At 42.9% G+C, this 19,514-nt stretch overlaps 1 protein-coding gene across 3 annotated transcripts in view; it reads right to left on the reverse strand.

Moving 5' to 3' along the window:
- PLEKHM3 (pleckstrin homology domain containing M3) overlaps positions 1 to 19,514 on the reverse strand; it is a 153,761-nt gene that overhangs the window by 53,460 nt on the left and 80,787 nt on the right. For all 3 annotated transcript variants that reach the window (XM_021702781.1, XM_021702780.2, XM_044913708.1), the window contains one exon: positions 17,718 to 17,781. In XM_021702781.1, coding sequence (XP_021558456.1) covers positions 17,718 to 17,781 — 64 coding nt within the window. The remainder of the gene's footprint in view (positions 1 to 17,717; positions 17,782 to 19,514) is intronic.

Below are 19,514 nucleotides of genomic sequence, written 5' to 3' on the forward strand. Positions count from 1 at the left end.
TGAATGGGTCATTTATGAAAGTATAACAGTGTCCTAGAAATGTCACTTTACCACCAAAATAAGGAGCAAAATTTCCACAGACATTCATGCGGAGTCTGCAGTACGGCAGGTGGGGTTCGAGTGCTGGGGATACCGGTGAACAACTCAGGCAAGGCCCAGCTCTTCTGGAGCAATGACTTCCCGTGAGTATTTAAAGGCCAAGGAAAATGACTGCAGTCATACTGGTCAAGGAGACCAGGTTAAAACCATCCTGTTAAGGAGGAGCAGACCAGTTCGCTGGTGGATATGCCACTGTGTTAACAAAAGCTCCCCCTCCCTGAACTAGGATACACATTTAAAAGTGGGCAGGTTAAAAAAAAAAAAAAATCCTAACCCAACCCAAAAGATAATGGGAATCATCTGTTCTGTTCTCATGTGCAAACCTATAATTTATGGAAAGATGGGAAAGAGAAAGTCCCTGAGGAGACCTAGCCAAGTTCTGTGGTGAAAATTCAACTGTATTCAAAGCTCAGACTGGAAGAGGTGGGGGTGGAGAGGAGCAAGAAGCCGCAGTAAAAATAACATGTCTTGAAGCAGCCAGCTCCCTTTCTTCTCCCCGTTTCCAGTGCCATTCCTGGGCCAAGCTGCCTTCCTCCCTTGCTCCTGCCACCCCAGCCCTTCCCCATTCACAGGTTATTAATTTTTCTTCTGTGTTTTTCATTAATTTTTTTAAGAATTCCAAGCTAGCTGTAGTAATCATAATTCTGTCACAAGGTAATGCCAGCAAAATAAATTATAGGGCATCTTAGGAAGCAGGTAGTTAATACCACATGAGAATGTATGTTAATGAAATGGAGTTACCAGGAATTTTCAAATTATGGAAAGAAGACCATTTCCTTAAACACATGACCGCGTATAATATATATTTGTACACACTTACATACAAAGTAATTTACTACCAAGAATATGCTGTAAGACCTGATAGTAGGAAAGGCTATCATTCTTAAATGCTATGTGACTGGCAATATCACCACCCCAAATTCTGATTTTTCTAGTTTTATCTCTATATCATGATGGCCACATGTTGTCTTTTTTGATGCTTCTGTTGGCTATTATCACTTACACTTTAGAAACAATATTATAAAGCTATGGTTACTAATAAATCAACTATTTGATTTTTTTTATTTTTAGAGAGAGGGAGAGAGGCAGAGGGAGAGAGAGAATCTTAAGCAGGCTCCACGCCCAGGTTCAGTCTCACAACCCTGGGATCACAACCTGGGCTGAAATCAAGAGTTGGACGCTTAACTGACTTGAGCCACTCAGGTGCTCCTCAACTACTATTTTATTTTATTTTTAAAGATTTCATTCATCCATTTGAGAGAGAGAGAGCACGCACGCGCGAGAGAGAGAGCGAGCACGCACCAGCAGGGGGGAGGGGCAGAGGGAGAGGGAGAAGCTAGCAAGGAGCCTGATATGAGGCTCAATCCCAGGACCCTGAGATCACGACCTGAGTCGAAGGCAGACGCTTAACCGACTGAGCCACCCAGGCACCCTCAACTACTATTTTAAATATATTTTTTAAAATGCCAGTATTAGTGATTTCTGCTGGGCCATTTGAAAAGGCATTTTTATTACACTTAATTTGCTCACATACTTCAACAAAAGTTCAATATATGTACTTTTTATTGGCTCCCTTATCGGCCATGGAAGGTAAATTATTATCCATGTCAGAGATGGAGAAATTGGGGCCATCTAAACTAGAAAAGATTGGTGGTAGTGGTGGAAAGAGGATGTGAAATATACCTCAAATTGTCCAGGCAGGGAATCCTCCTTGTATCATTTCAGTTTCTAATGTCTGTTGCAGTGTTCTTGCTATTCATGGATAGCTTTAACTGTTAGAACAAAACAGAGAAAGAAAGCACCCCTGGTCACAGGGTGCATGATAAAGCCTCATTACAGTGTGTAAATCAACTGAACTTTGTTTTTTTAAAGATTTTATTTATTTATTTGACAGAGAGAGACAGCGAGAGAGGGAACACAAGCAGGGGGAGTGGGAGAAGGAGAAGCAGGGAGCCCGATGCGGGGCTCGATCCCAGGACCCTGGGATCATGACCTGAGCCGAAGGCAGCCACCCAGGCGCCCCTGAACTTTGTTAATGACTGTGAGGGACTTTTAACAACAACACTCCCAGAGTATTCACTATCAGCCAGCCATTCCTCAGAGTACTTGATGTATTTGTGACTCCCTGAACCTCACAATCTTATGAGGTAAATAATAATCCCCACTTGACAAATAAGGAAATTGAGGCATACCAAGTTTAAGTTACTTGCTCAAGGTCACACAGCAGGTAAGGGGTGCAGCTAAGATGCTGGTATTCTTTTTATTGTGGTAAATATATGTAACATTTACCATTTTTAGGTATAGCTCTTTAGGTATAGCTCATAATCCCTTTTGATTGGCTACATTTCATAGATTACTTTCAGAATTCTGCAGCTTCTCCTCCACTGTTAACCATTTCATGGGTAATAAAATCACAAGTCAGACAATTAGTTGGTTTTCCTAACTAGCACAGCGGGCCGCATTAGTACCTTCGGAAGAGATGACTTCAATTCTTGTGGTGCCCCCACCCTCCCCGCCCTCCATGGATTCAGAAGCTAGCTGCAAGGTCTGAAGTTTCTTTGCCTTCCTCATCCTAAACAGCCGAAGCAACTTGTCTCTCCACCCCTTTCATTATCCCATTCTGCCCACCCCATCAGTGGGGTGGAGACTCACAGCTTATAAGTGTGCTGAAGAAAACCCCAGAGGCAAGAAACGAGAATAACTTGCTCGTGCTAACAAAACAAGCCAGAATACACAGTAGGGGCCAAGACCTCACAGTAGCTGAGTTCCAAATCTTTCCTTATCCCAAGGAGCCAGACTGCCTGCCTCTCTATTCTAAGCTCAGGCAATGTGGCTTAAGCAAACTCATAGAAGGAATTCAAGCCTCAAGATCCATTTTCAGCTTCTCCCAGATCCCCATGTGCCTTTTTATCCTCACTCCATCTTGTCCAGCCCAACGTGAAAGCTGTGTAAAGCCCATTACATGTCTCACTTTGAAAGGACTTGAATGCTCTTATGAACTAGCTCCTGGCTGAAATCTTCGGTCCCACGGAGACAGAGAAAGCAGCAGCCAGTTGGAAAACACAAAAAGAGTTATCTTTATGTCAAATTAAACTCAGATCTGCTTAATATCTTGGCCAACTTATGCCACAACTATTTTGGCCCTTTCCGCCACCCCAAAGCCTTTCGTGGCCAAAATGCACCACCGTGTTGCTGTCTGACAGTGTGTGCCAGCAGGCTTCTGCGCCAAAGCCAAGTAACACCCTTCCTTCTTTGGGTTGTGGGGTGGCAGGGGACGGTTTCTAATTCCTTTTGTGACCACTGACTAAGAGCTGAGTGGTCAACAATTTGGCAAATTATATACACACCTAAAACATCAGCTGCATCAGATTTTTGTTCTCTATTCTTCCAGGAGCTGAAAGAAACCTTTAGGCTGAAGGCAATTCTAGAAGAGTTAGGTTTTCTAACCACGTTCTGTGGGAGGGATGCTAGCAGAACTCTAGGCACACAGGATCCTGAGCAGCAAAGAATCCTCTTTGATAAGGGCACATGCCACTGATTTAAGCCAAAGGCAACGGATGGGAATTAAAATTAGCCAGTTATGAACGCACGCACGTGTGCACGCACACAAAGAGATAAAGCTCCACCACAAAAGTCCTTTTTGGAAGCAGACTAGCTATAAATATGTAAACACACTGACGCAGGTCAGCCATAGCTACGAATACAGAATATGCTCAGTCCAAACAAAAAGCAGAACCAAAAGCAAATTCATAGTATCCTAAGTCCATATGGAATTAGCATGCTTTCCCCCTGGGACTATAATATATCCTGTGTGTTATCCAGTTCTTTGTTCTAGAATTTTGCTGTTTTTGACGTCTACTGGTCACTGGGTTGGAAAAAACGAAAATATTTTGACCACCATGGCAGCTGTTAAAACCGACCTGTAGGGGCACCTGGGTGGCTCAGTCGTTAGGGGTCTGCCTTTGGCTCAGGTCATGATCCCGGGGTCCTGGGATCGAGCCCCGCATCGGGCTCCCTGCTCGGGGGGAAGCCTGCTTCTCCCTCTCCCGCTCCCCCTGCTTATGTTCCCTCTCTCCCTGTGTCTCTGTCAAATAAACAAAATCTTTAGAAAAAAAAAAAACTGACCTGTAGAAATTTTAGGGGCTGTGGACTATTTGGGGGAATCTGGGCATGAAGCTGGGCCTGACCACTATGATCGTAGCATCTACACGGATTCTCCTGGGCACTGGAATTTTTACATATGTGGTGCTGGTACTCTGAGGCTAGAGATGGGTGCATTTACATAGTTTTCTGTTCCCCTCTTTGCCTTCTATTCCCTCCTACCCAGTGGTAAGACTTGGTGGAGCTTCAGCAATGGTAGGGCTTGGCCTTGCTGCCAGGTGGGTTTGGTACCAGGATGCCTCTTGAAATAATGTTAGCGCTGGCGGGAAATAGTACAATGTAGTGGTTCAGAGTGTGTGCCCATTGGAGAAGGGAATCCTTCAACTGCAGGGGTAATCAAACAGCTGGTCATATTTGTTATTCTTTGATTTGATAAGTCTGAAATCTCTCATATGGAACTGAAACAAAAGAGGATATGTGCTAGAACAGGACAGCTTGGTTTTGAATTTCAGCTCCTCCACTTTAGCTAGATGACTTTAGGCAAGTTTCCCTCATGTGCAAAAGGTGCGTAATAATAGAACCTATCTCACAGGGCTATTGGGATTAAGTGAGATAATCCATGTAGATTTAGAACATGGTCTGGCCTAAAGTAAGCACTCTATAATAAAAGTCACATTTTTTGAACATGTAATAAAAAATAGCTATGATTAATCAGTACATTGTTCTCATCTTATAAAGACTTTAAGCACCAGAGATATTATGTGACTTGGTAAAGGATGAACTATGGTCACCCTGGGTCGTAGGTTTCCTGAATGTCCCTCTCCTCCCTCCTTGACTAAGTGCTGTGATATGAGAGGCCCATTGCCCTCAGGGAGGCTGTGCCTCAACAACCCTGGGATGAAGCAAGCAGACTGAAAGTCCTGGCTCCTTCTCGTTCCTTCTGTCTGTCCGATGATCAGTCCCTGCCCCCAGCTGACAGCAGGCAGAGGAAGGAGAAAAAGATGAAACTCCAATCAGTAGTTTTACTACCTGGGATTGCCTAGACTTTCTCTCTGCACCCTTGACCTCTGCTCCAGCCCAGAATCCATTCAACAACATCCTTCCCCCAGATTCCCTTGTTCTTCAGGTTTAAGCCTTCCCTTAGGATGCCCCATTCTTTTATTGTCCTTTACCTGACTCTTCTTTTAGCCCTGACAAATGCCAGCTCCTAGTTCACCAGATAACCTGATTGATGCCGCCCATTTTGGGAGCAAACTCACTAAATGGCATATCACCTTCTGCACATTTTTATTGGCCAACTTTTGTGTGCTGGGCACTATTCTAACTGCCACGAGATTGTAAGGTATTAGGAGATTAATCTGTCTTTAAGGGCTATATAAAAGTAGTATATTTGACTCGTGGGCTGTCCTTCAGATCCTATTTGTGAAAATGCTTAAAACTGCTATTTAAGGACAAAAAGTCAAAACATCAGTTGATCTTTGGCAAATGGAAATCTTGACATTTGTCCCTTGGAACTGAAGGAGCGGATATCTAGCTTTCATTCCAGGTTTCTTGCTATGCCCAGAGCCCAGTTATGAAAACTGACAAGGAAGTCCCAGAAAGCAGATAGGTAAAAGTAGAGTGGCTTCTACAATTTAATTGCTCCTCAAGGATCATGGAACCGGGGTCCTAGAGCTGGGGGGGGGCTGTAAAAATTGTTTAATTCAGCTTTTCACTCTACAAATAAGGAAACCTAGGGCTCCAGAAATAAAGTAGTGAAGAGTCTGAGATTCTCTTGGGAACGGATTTGTACAAAGCCAAAGCTGGAGTAAAAAAGTGGTCCAAGTTGGATGTACTGTGTGAAATTGTCATTTAAAGATGCCCTATATCTTTAACACACGGGTTAACAGGGTTGAGAATAATCCCTTCAGGGGTTAAAAATCCATTTTAAAAAAACAACTCCGGTTTTGCAAAGCCGTAAGAAGGGACAGGGATGGGGATGTTTTCAGAGGTAAGCTGTGTTTCTACTCCTAAGATTTAATGGAACACATGCATTCAGGGAGATGCGTGGAATTTAAACACAATTCAGCATCAGTTACTTCTAAGAGTAAAGGTCCTTCAGTCCGGCTCCCTTCCACCTGCACGTTAAAGGAAGCTAGAAAGCCAATTACACTCACAGCAGGGCCTCTCCCCCGACTGCAAAGGAAGAATGTACTGCAAATTCTACGTGTGCTTTACAAGCTAGTAAAACTATAATTGCAGGTGGGAAGGAAACATGGGTTCTCTTTGTTTCTGCCAACAGCTCAGTCTGGTAAGCTCCACCCTTCTATAGCTACAGAAACAGTGTGAACTCAGTATTTTTTAAGCTCAAAAAACGTACACTCTATGATTCTACAAAACTTAAAGAATGCTTTTTGTTAAAATTGAAAAGATGATCTGTGTATAGCCCACCCAAAGGGCACACATTCTTCCAAGAGACAGGTGCTGAAGGTGCCTACCTTTTTTGGGGAAGCCAAAACTCAGCTTCTGGTTCATGTACTAAAGGCCTCTTAGCAAGACCAAAGAAAGATGGTGAGGCTAGGAGGCCAGCATGTGATTCTGACTTGTTCTATTTAGCCCAGCCCTTTAGGGAGGTCTCACTGCCAGGAAGGGGGTAGGGTGGGAGGCTCTGGAAGAGCAGTTCCCCTGTGGGGCCACTGGGGAGGTCTGGTCTAGGACCACCCTGGAGGCAGGAGGAAGCCCACCCAGGGTTTCTCGGCTTTCCCTATCAAGGTGCTGGTGAGAGGCTAAACAGGTAGAGCAAACATGACTTCTGTGTGGTGGCTGCCGTCTGGTGTCCACAGATGCAGTGTCTTGGTGCCACTCGAGAAAGCCACAGGGAGCCATTTACGAAAGGTGCCCATCTCCTAGCCAGTGCTAACCCCAGTAGTTGTGCCACTGGTGAAGCTGGTAGCTCCTAAGCTGTGTGTGTGTCAAACAGCCTTCCAACAGCCTTACACATCTTTACTCCTCTAAGCCTCACAGCACCTTCTGGGGAAGGTACCGTTATTAACCCCAACTTCAGAGATGAAGTGTTTCGTGAGTTATGAAGAGAAGGGACTTGTCCAAGGTCACCTAGTGAGTCTGGAGTGAGCTGGCATTTGAATGTGGGCAGCCGGGCTCCAAGTAAATCACCCTGTACCATCTAGTCCCTCTGCAGTGCCCAGCATCGGGTATCATCACCCTTTTGGAGACCTTTGTTCCAGGCAGAAACCTCATCCTAGGATGGCCTCACACTGGCCTGCTGGTCTCCTAAAAGCTCCTGACAGCCATCTTAATTTTGATTTCTATTTAATTTTCCACCTCACAAAGCAGTGCCAGAGAGAGGGAATCTGGTGATACCTTTTGAATATGATTTATTAACCAACAGCTTGAGGAAATGGAGGGCTTCCTTGCTGCCACGTGACCTTCCTAATGTTTGCATTGCTGCCCTGACCTTGCAAAGTGACCTGGAATAGCTCGCCTGTTTCCCTGTGTGTGTCTACTTTCAGAGCCCAGCTGTCAGCCTGTGCAAGTCTGTCAATTAGTATCTCAAGGGTTTAGGATGGGGTCCGGAGCCTTTTGAGGAGCACAATCTAACACCAACCTCCAAATTCCTTCTCGTAATTGAGCATTCATTAGTTTTGACGGAACAAAAGCAGGCATTCTCTATTATAAAGCAGAGGTCAAAACCAGTGGCTATGTTTTGTTTGGCCTGCAGAGTGTTTAAATATTGAGAAATTTCACATAAAAATACGGATTTCCGGCTTCTCTTGGAAAATGGGAAGAGATGACAACTCTGGGGCTACTGAAAAACAGCTGTCCCCTTCAGAGGGGGACGCTCTCTGCTTTCTCATCATGACCTGAAGGCTCCACTTGGGCCTGCCTCGGGCACGGATGCCACTTGCCTGGCCCCTGCGGAAACCCTGTTTTAAGCCATATGGGTCTCCTTTAAATGCAGAATGGAATGGTTAGGCTGCCCCTGCGATGTGCTTGGCATACCAGTACAGAACTGGGAGAGAATGTTCTCAGAGGGCAGGTGCTGTGCCTTTCCGATCCTGTCCAAAGACCTGGCACAGTAAGTTCATGGTACATCATACACCAATTACCACTTGGTTCTCATATGGATAGATGAATGAATGACTGGCTCTCGGGAAAGAAGTGCATTTCTGAGTGACAAGAAACCTGCTCAACAGCTAACAGAAGTCTGGGCTTATTAATGCTTCGGCAGCTTTCTGAGTGATTCATGCTCCTCCCTATACCTCTCCTTAATTTGTTGGGCTGTAAAGATCTTCCCTGCTGTCACAAATGATTTTAATCTTGTTTAAAATTCCAGGAGCAAAAGTGTTGATGGTTCACTAGGATTTGGCCAGAAATTTAAAAACAAACAAAAAGAAAGGCTGTGCCAGTCAGCCTTCTAATTTTTTTCTCAGAAAGATTGGGGGCAATATTACTGAAAAGCAACAAGTTCCCAACGTGGATCGCAGTGCAGGCCACCTTCACATGCAGCCAATAGTTTCATCAAAGACCTGTGTGCTAAAGCTGTCTTGTGAATCTGCCATCCTGCTCCATCTCTGGAGCAACCTCAAGTGAGTGAACTTTGTGAAAATGCTAGAAACCTCCTAGCCTTCAACACCTGGCTAGACAGCCTTCTCATGATCCCTCTGGCCCCCTGAGGACCAAACTACAAATGTGGTAGAGTGGCTGGCATGAGGGAGGCATCAAGGAGTAAAATCCTGCTCATTAGGTTGAGCACAGCCTGTATCAGAAGTTCTTGGCACAGGACAAAGTACAGGAGTTTGACTATAACCAGTAAGAATCACTAGTCCTTTTCTGAGAAAATGAGCTCCCTCAACTTCAGGGCCAGCATAGCTATGGGCACATAGTGTGTACTTAATCAACATCTGAATGAATGAATGAATGAATGAATGAATAGGGAGGAGACACCCAGCCAAGGGTTTGGTGACTGAGAATTTGGCTCATGTTTCAGGAGCCCAGGTGGGATAGAAAAATTATAAACTCCACACTCTGTGGAGCTCTAGCCCGGAGACTCTTTCACAGATTTTTTATCACATTCATTTCTGAGTAAAGTAAAGTGATCCCATCATACTCATTCCATGAATGTTTGTTGAGACAATTTATCAAAATAACCCTGAAGCATGCAGACAGAATGTTCTTCAGAAATGTCAAAGTCAGTAATGAAAACTTTTTCCTGCTTTCCTTCGTGACAGAAACACTGTAGATTAGGTCGTTGATGGGTTTGAAACTACCAAGGCCTGAAAGTTCTCTTCCCATTCCCCTCCATCTGGCTTCTGCCTATAGGCCCTCACATTTCAACTTAGATCACAGCCTCTAGGAAGCCTTCTAACAGTTGAGTTACTGGTGTTCCAGTGACCACTGCTCCAAAACAAAATACTCCAAACCTAGTAGTGTAAAACCACCATTTTATTCTCAGATTCTGTGGGTCAGAAATTCAGGCGGGATGTAGTGGAGATGGCTTTTCTCTGCTCCGTATCTGTTGCTCTGCTGAGAAGACTTTCAACTAAAGGCGGGAATCCTTTGAAAGTGTCTTCACTCCATGCCTAGTGGTTGATGATGGCAGTCAGCTAGAATGACTACCTGTGGCCTCTCCTTGTGGTCTCTGTGCATGGGCTGGTTTGGGCTTCCTTACAACATGGTGGCTGCTTCCAAGCGTGAATAGCCAGGTTGAAGCTGTATCACCTTTTATGACCTAGCCTTGGAAGAAGTCACCTAGCATCCTAGCATCACTTCCATGGTTACAAGCCCAGCGAAAGGGAAAGGGAACACAGACCCCACCTCTTGATGGAGGGAATGTCAGAGTCATAATGCAAGGAGAGCATGTGGGATGGGAGATGCTGTTGCTGTTGCTTTGCAAACTATAACTTATTTCAAAAAATGTATAGAATGGGGCAGAAGTGATGGCTCTCTGACCTGCGAGGCCAAGACCTACAAAGGATCGCTTTGCCTGGCTTTCACTGGCTCAGACAGCTCACAAGGCAGCCTGTGGCAAGGCCCAGGTGAGGAAGAGCAGAGGCCTCCCACCAACAACCAGCACCAACTTTTGGCCACTGTGGAAGTAACCCACCTTGGAAGCAGATCCTCCAGCCCCAGTTAGGGCTTCTTCCAATGACTATAGTCCCAAACAACATCTGGACTACAACCTCCTAACAGAGTCCGAGCCCGAAATGCCCAATTAAACTGTTCCCAAATTCCTGACCCACAGAAACCATGGGAGAAAAGAGTTTACTTTTGTTTTGGGTTACTAAGTTTTGGGGTAATTTGTTATATAGCAATAGATAGCTAATGCACAGACCTATGCCCCACTAAGCAACCACCACTGTGGCAGTTATTTCTCTGACCATGTGATAGCTTAGTTTTGATGCTAATCCATTCTTGCCTGTTCCTAGTGACTAATAACATTCGTGTGTGAAGTGGCAGGCTGAGGCGCTAGGTAGGGACAGTCTGATTCCACCAACGGTAAGATCGACACTGACCTTACTCTGTCTTTAAGTAAAATGTCTTTGAAAGTAGGCCCTCGCCTAGTCAGTATTCTCGCTGCATTTTTATAAATGGGAAACAACAACAACAATACAAACCCCAAATCAACAACAACCAAAAAACCCAGATGGTTAGAAGCTAAAGCAGAAGCAGGGCCAGGAAACTGGATTCCAGGAAAGTGATTTCAGCACTGACTGAGCACCATCCAGTTCTGCGGCTGCTACCTCATCTATTATCATGGTGTTTACGCTTGAGGGGCTCCCATATGACTTCTGAAATCCTTATCTCAACCAAGCTCTTTCTCAACTGGAGGATGAGGCTCTCCATCCAGCACTTACAACACACGGTCCTCTTTCTGGCCTGGATTCCCAAGAAGAGCAATACATTGCCCTTAGCTACCCCCAGTTTCTGCCACAGCCCCCGCCCTGCCCACCTTCCCCAATCCTTTACTGTGTCTGTGGACCAGCTGTGTGGACGTAGCTGTGTGTGGTGCCTGGATCTGCAGACAAAGTGTTCTCAGAGCAAAGAAAGACTAACCAGCTGGCATAAAGAACAATCTGTACCACCACCTTGTCAATCACCTGCTTTCACCCACTCAGTTAACTGGCCCCATCACCAAAACACCAAAATATCAGTAGTCAAGACTCCAAAGCCTGAAGGCCTCCTGCCGAGGAGTCCGAAGACCCAGGTTCCAGCCCAGGCACTTCGCACTAGTAGTCACTTCCCTTCCCCCAGGATCTGATACCCTCTGGAAGACTGAGCATGAGGCCTGAACTATTCAGCAGCTACTCAAGATACAACTCTCCTGAGAAACAGCGACTTTCCATTTGCTCTGGTGCTAGCCTGCCAGTTCTTCAGAGAATAACCTTCAATTCCTTCCCTTTACCCTTGAAACACACACTCACTTTTGAAAAAATCTGCTTATTTAAAAGGCGGGATTTGTGTCCCTACTCAGTAACTTACGGTCCTCTTGTCTAACTCATTGATTAGAACAACTCTGGCTAAAGTAGCTAACAGAGATTTAGTGATGTTTTAATGGAGGCCTCACTCCCATCTTGCCCCAGATTACCTCAGAAGTTTCTGAAGGCAGTGACGGCTGCGGCGGACACAGGCCCTGGCCATGGAACAACACAGGCAAGCTGTCACACTTTGTTTTTCTGCTTGTTAAATCCGAATGCTCCTAATTAGTTACCCTGCCCGCTAACGCCTGGGTGGACAATGGCGCAGGATCAGGGGTGCTGAGAGGCTATGAATACAAGTTCCTCAGGCTGCTGAGGCTTGGAGACTGGTGACTTGGTTGTGGGCACCGAGGCGCTGTCTTCTTGTGGACTGTGGATTCAAAGATGTCAGCCTCGTGTGAATAAAGGTCATCACCTGTTGCTTCTTCGGTGAAAGGGCAGCTGTGCTGGGTACCCACTTAGGCTCGGCCTTTGTGTGCTGACTCTGTGAATAGCGCCCACAGAGAATAACTTTCTCTGATTGTTTGCTTGGTGGGGCAGGGCCATGCAAAATTACTCACATACCTCCTCAAAGAAGAATTCAGCAAAGTCTGTTTTTAAAAAGTGGCCTTGAAATGGCTTAAACATTGCCTTTTGGTGACTGTATTCACTAGCTAGAAAACAAGCTAGATAATCTTCACGGTAGGATCACCATTTGTGTTGTTTTTTTCCAGCGCCCATTTTGATAAATGTTTAGGTCACAGAGATGACAATTCTAAGTCCCACGGGTGTGGGGGACTAGTGAAAAAGTTAACTGAAAAGTTGGTTAGCTGTTCAGGAATGTTCAGTGTCCAGAAAGTTTGCGACAATGAACAACGTACCATTATCCCAATATATAACAAGTGTAGATTTTTAATTTGGTTTTAGAATTCTGTGCATTGTTGTTTTACAGAGCAGCATTTCTAATGTTTAGGGGCTAACATTAAATTAGTTCATTTTTCTTTGGGAAGAGAGAGTGCTAATAAGTTTGGGACGGTGTACGTATTCATCCATCCTTCCATCTATCCATCGATACATCGAATATTTACATGCCCAGTTGCTTAGCGTGTTTACTGCTTTAGCATAGAACAAAAGCAGTTCAGACCATCCTAGGCAACTCTAGAAAGGCAGTACACGTTTGATTTACTCCTCTCTCTTCATGGCTCCTGAGTGCTACGGGCCCTCCTCTACTGGCATCCTTCCCACTTCACATCTCGTTAGTTAAGTACTCCAAATTCCAGACTGCTCCATCTTCTTTCATCATCATGTCTGTTGAAATATATCTCCCCTGAATACCATCCTGTGCTTTTAACTTATTAATAAGACAAAAGAATTTGTGCCAAAATAATTTATTCTTCTCAGGTAATGTTTTGTATTAACTGGAATATAAATTGCCTTAATCTGAAGGTAGGGTCTAGTTTGGAAATTTAGGGCCCAGGGGAGGTGATTGTCCCACAAGATGGGTGTGTATGTTGGGAGGTAGGTGGTAGGCGGTGGAGGGGGTGGCTAGGAGGGGCTACTCTAAGCAGCTGCCTCACCCATGGGATCACCCAGTAGCCTTTCTCATGAATCACGTACAAATGGAATCTTTCAATGCTTAGCTAACATATGCCCCAAAGGTGAGTAACACCAGAAGATTTAGTCATTAATATACATTTCAGGTTTTGTCACAAAAGCACAGGTAGACAAAACTTAGAAGTTAAATCTGGCCTTTCCTTTCAGTAAGGAGAAGGAACTTGAGAACAATTCTCCTATCACTTACACAGTCTGAGGAATGAGCTATTAAACCAGGGTTCTGATTTGCTCCTTACGAGCAACTATGATCTCTTGAACATTAATTTACATATGCTAAGGTATTCTACTGGTACAGTGTGGAATTTTCTCATCAGTGATGTAAATAAGGAGATGGTTTGTCACATACTTTGCAGGGAAAGGAGAGAGCTAAAACAGAAAGCTAATGCATTGAGAGTTATGGTATTGTTCCTACTGTCTCATCGGGCCTTATCTTTTTATTGTATTCCTATGTTAAAGTCTTCCCGTGGATTTGTGACAATGCTGGATAGACAGAAAATAACAAGACACAAATTCTATTCTATATCCCCTTCTTGAAGTATCAAAGGAGGAGAAAGCTTTTAAAAAGCAGTGCCTCCGTTTCCCCATTCAAAACATGCCTCGGTACTGTCCATTCATTCACAGATGCTTAGTCCTTGTCTGTCAAATCCTTTAGAAAGAACTGCTCTGTCAGTTAAAAAACAAAACACTGCATTCACACCTCCAGAAAGTTTCTGCTTATATGATTTTATTTTGTAAAAAATCAGCTGTATATTATGTTAGATTTACATTCAAAGAGCATGGATTGGGCAAGTTTTTCTAACAGTATCTACTATGCTGAACAGAAATTCACCTGAAATTCTAAACTGAAGAAATGACAGGCTCAAGTCAGTGCCCCTCAGAGCTCCTAGGATTTAGAGAGCCTCTGCTCCCATCTTTCGCCTTCCTTGGACCTGCTATAAGGCAGGAGGAGTACCTGGTTCTATCTTAGGTGTTACGTATTATAATGCTGCCAACTGATGATAGGTAATGACTGTGTTGTTCAACTACTACCTTTATGAGGTGCTAGTAAAACCCAGCAAGCAACTTAATGACTGGTGAAATAAATAGACAATTAGGGACTCGGCACCAGAATCAGCTACAAATTTTGTCAATAACTGGCACTCATTGGCTAGTGGGCAGGCAACTACAGCTCCCAGAACAACTGGAGGGAGTTCTTTTTGCTAAGCAGTGTCCGTCCTGCTATTTGTTTCCTCACATCCAAGTGTACGGGAGCAAAGGAGAACACCTGCAAAGAGGCCAGTAAATTCAAATAATGAGAAGTGGGGAGAAAATGGTCTTGAATGTAACATCAGAAGCATTAAGGTAGCTTGAAATCTTTGGCCAAATTGTTGAATTGAGGCTATTTCCTAAATTTTGGGATTGTTACTTATAAAAATGAAAACAGAGATAGAAGAAGGGAGCAATTTTCTTGGTATCAGACTTCTTTTAGCATCTTTATCTTAGGTATTATTAGTGTTTTGTGTACTACATTATTTTAAGATTATATATACTTAAATTATAAGTCCTCTTTTACCAATGTGTATTCTCACCTTTTTTGATTTTTGGAGAGGAAAATGTACACATTTTGTTTTTTAAACACATGCTAATGGGAAAAATCAAATGCACTTAAGTGGAATTTGTAGAAAGCAACTGATGTCGTGTCGTTAGGAAGGATATTTATATTATCATTATTCAAGCTCTATAACTCTTCAGTTACTTGCTTAGCTTATCTTCCACTCCCCTGCAAAATTAATAAACTGAAATTCACTTTTCTATAGTTATTTTATGGGATCTGCTTTTATGGAGACCTTTATTTTAGAAGTGTGGAGCGTAATGAAATGGGGAGAAATAACTTACCCTAAAACTACTGAAGCTGACATGAAAGTGGACAACCAAGTAGCCCGACAGGCCAAAATGGTATAGGACAACATGGGGCTGGCCGCTGGCTCCATCAGTTAGGTTGGATTGCCTGCTGTCACGGACACACTCTGTCACAGAGCAATAGTATATGTTTTTCCCCTTATGTTCCCTTCTCTTACGTATTCACAAGAACAGTTCAGGTTCAGAAAACATGCCTGAAATTTACTCAGAAGCCAAGGGAAAATGGGGTGGAGGGGCCCTTCAGTACTGATAACCTAGATGCGGACAGATCAAAAGCTAAATTCAATTTAAACCACCTCAGGCAGGAAAAGTAATTGAATTAAACTTCCTCTAAATATGATAAGTTTGGGGATCTTAAAACCAGGCACAAAGAACCAGGTTAGAGTGAGCTGTTGTGTATTAAGTGGATGCACAGAGCTCTAGCCGATCTCCCCACCCCCACCAGGGAGTTTGATGAGCTGCTGACTGCCTCTATCACTTTGCTACTGAGGCTGAAAACTGATTAAGCTGCTTATGGGGCTCCAGAGGCTAATGGTCTGGCCCACCAGGGATACTGCTGTCACTGACTTAAGTAAGCTGCGTGGCATATGTGGTTTGGTTATTACAAGGGGGGATAAAAGTCTGCAAGGCATAGGAAAGCTTTAAAAAGGAGGATTTATCATGCCAAATGGATACACTACTTTGACACCCTAAAATGAATATGGAATTTCTCTGATTGTTTCTCTTCATCTGGTATCAAAACTCATTTTTGAAAGGCTTCCTCAAAGAGTACTCACTTTGGACCCCACCCATTCTATTTTAAACCACCCTTACAAGACTACGTCCATGCCTTTAAACATACTTCTCAAGCGGATCCTCAGATACTATGATCAGGTAGAGTCCTAGAAAATAGGTTAGGTGTATAATGGGTATTTTAATCGATTCTTCTCCTTGCATGCCACTAGGCAATAGTAATTAAAAATATGCCTTTTCCCACCCCGGCCAGCAGATCATTGCTGCTTGATTGTCTAGTAAAGGGTGTGCAGGACTGAAGGAGTGGAAGGAGCTGATGTGAGAAATACGTTAAACTTGACGCACACGAGAAAATTAAAACACTACCATTCTCTCAGACGTTTCCAACTAAATGTTCTAAAACCACTTCTACCATTTAAAATAATTTTCCTCCCTCAGGGGGTACAAAGAAAACACAAGTCTTAAGTTAAAAAACAACACTTAAAGTAGTTTAAATTCTTGAAAAATGACTGAAGGATCTGAACAGTTTTTAAGTTGACCTCATTTCCCTGGGCAAAACAAACCGTGAGGAAAACAACAACAAACAAAAGAACAGAATCAGAGCAGTATGAGATACTCTGAAAGTTGTCACAATCATTTTTTTGACTCTTGAAAGAATAGATATATGGAAAGTACTGCTTTCATTTAGTGTCTAAAAGCTTCTGAGGGAGTGAGTCGTTGATTTAAATGATTAACCAAAGCTTAACATATTCAGAACTTTGGGATGAACAGACAAGATGTTGGTTTTCTTCTTGGTTGCTAACCTGGTCAATCATTAAAAGGACAAGCACTAATAAAAGTTTTAAAAGATGATTTTGACTCTTATATGTTCTCTTATGTTTTATTAAAGTCCTCCAACTGTTTGACTTAAGCACAAGTCAAAGAGTTTCCCAGAGTCATTGCCTTTTAAATCTTTTTTCCTTGTACAATTTTTTTATTGAGATATAATTCACATATCATAAAATGCACTCTTCTAAAGTATACAATTCAGTGGGGTTTGGTATATTCAGAGTTGTGCAACCATCACCACCGTATAATTCCAGAACATTTTCATCAGCCCCAAAGGAAACTCTGGTCCATTAGCAGTCACTCCTCATTCCCTTGCTCTCCCCAGGTGCTGGTAACTGCTCATCTATTTTCTGTCTCTCTGGGTTTGCCTATTTTGGACACTTTTAATTTAACAGAATCATAAAATATATATTTTGTCTGGCTTCTTTCGGCATGATGTTTTCAAGGTTCACTCATGTTGTAGCATGTATCAGTACTTCGCTCCTTTTTACAGCCAAAAATATTCCATTGTCTTGATATACAAAATTTTGTTTATCTGTTCATCAGTTGATGAACATTGGGTTACTTCTACTCTTTGGCTATTATGAGTAATGCTGCTCTGACCATTTGTGTACAAGTTTTATGTGGACACAAGTTTACAATTCTCTTGGGTATATTCTAGGAGAGGATCTAACTGCTGGTTCATATGGTAACTCTGTTTAGCTTTTTGAGGGAACACCAAACTGTTTTCCAAAGTGGCTGTACCACTTTACATTCCCACCAATAATGTACGAGAGCTCTAGTTTCTCCACATATCCTTGCCAACATTTCTTGTTGTCCCACAGCATCTTTTTATAGTAAGGTTCTCCCCCCATTCTGAGTAGAAGTTGATTATCAGGGCTTGTGAAGAAATTACCCCAATGATGGCAGAATTCAGTGCCTAGACCATAATCAACTAAGACACTTTCCCAGTGAGAAAGCAGAAATGAAATGGCTCTTCCGAGCGCTCACCTGCTGCAGATCAGCGAGGGAATATAGGTGGATCTGTTGAAGGAGGTATTCTCTGGGGAAAATTCTGAAAACAAGGACAGAAACACAAATGAACTGTGGTGCTGCCACAAAACAAGTTTGTCTCTTTCAAGATCCCTTTCCTTTGCCTTCTTCCCTTTCCACTGATAGTCTTCCTCTCAGCATTCTCTGAGAAATCCATTAACACCCCTTTTCTTCTTAACACAGATACTAAGATGGAAGTAAAAGTTTGCTCTTTGACTTTTTTTTTTTTATTCCTAAATGAGTTTATTTCAGGACAAAAAGGAATGATGCTGTTTTGTTTTGTTTTGTTTTAAATTGAAGTGTAGTTGACATACAATATTCTGTTAGTTTCAAGTATTCAACAAAGTGATTGAGCAGTTATATACATTATGAAGTGATCACCATGATAACTCTAACATCTATCATCATATAAAGTTGTTGCATATTATTAACTACATTCCCTATGTTGTACACTGTATCACTGCTTCTTATTTTATAAGTTTGTATCTTTTAATCTCCTTCCCCTCTATTATCCCTCACCCCATGCCACTCCCCTCTGTCAACCACCCTATTATTCTCTGTATCTACGAGTCTGTTTGTTTTGTTTTTTTAAAGATTCCACATATAAGTGAAATCATATGGTATTTGTCTTTCTCTGTCTTATTTCATTTAGTATTATACCCTCTAAGTCCATCCATGTTGTTGCAAATGGCAAAGTTTCCATTCTTTTTTATGGCTGGGTAATATTCCATTGTATGCATATACTACCTCTTCTTTATCCATTCGTCTACTGATAGACATTTAGGTTGCTTTCCTATCTTGGCTACTGTAAATAATGCTGCAATGAATATAAGGGTGCATATTCTTTTCAAATTAGTTTTGTTTTTTTTTTTAAGATTTTATTTGAGAGAGAAAGAGAGAGAGCATGGGGGGGGGAGGGTCAGAGGGAGAAGCAGACTCCCTGCCGAGCAGGGAACCCGATGTGGGACTCGATCCTGGGACTCCAGGATCATGACCTGAGCCAAAGGCAGTCGCCCAACCAACTGAGCCATCCAGGCGCCCTCAAATTAGTTTTTTTCTGTGGATAAATACCCAGAAGTGGAGTTGCTGGATTGTATGTTTTTAGTTTTATTTTTAATTTTTTGAGGAACCCCCATACTATTTTCCATGGTGACTACAGCAAATTACATTCCCTTTTCCCCACATCCTCACCAACATTTCTTACTTGTCTTTTTTTTTTTTTTTTTTAAAGATTTCATTTATTTATTTGACAGAGAGAGACACAGCGAGAGAGGGAACACAAGCAGGGGGAGTGGGAGAGGGAGAAGCAGGCTTCCCATGAAAGAGGGAGCCCGATGCGGGGCTCGATCCCAGGACCCTGGGATCATGACCTGAGCTGAAGGCAGACGCTTAACGACTGAGCCACCCAGGTGCCCCTCTTACTTGTCTTTTTGATACTAACCATTCTGACAGGTGTGAGTGATATCTCACTGTGGTTTTGATTTACATTTCCCTGATGATTAGTGATGTTGAGCATCTTTTCATGTGTCTGTTGGCCCTCTTTGGAGAAATGTCTTCGGATCCTTTGCCTATTTTTTAAATTGGTTTATTTTTATATTGAATTGTAAGGTCTTTATATATCTTGGATATTAACCCTTTATCAGTTATGTCATTTGCAAATATATTTTCTCATTCAGTAGATTACCTTTCCATTTTGTTGATGGTTTTCTTCACTGTGCAAAAGCTTTTTAGTCTGATGTAGTCCCATTTGGGGTT

Source organism: Neomonachus schauinslandi, chromosome 3 (genome assembly GCF_002201575.2).
Source record: "Neomonachus schauinslandi chromosome 3, ASM220157v2, whole genome shotgun sequence".
NCBI classification, from domain to species: Eukaryota; Metazoa; Chordata; class Mammalia; order Carnivora; family Phocidae; genus Neomonachus; species Neomonachus schauinslandi.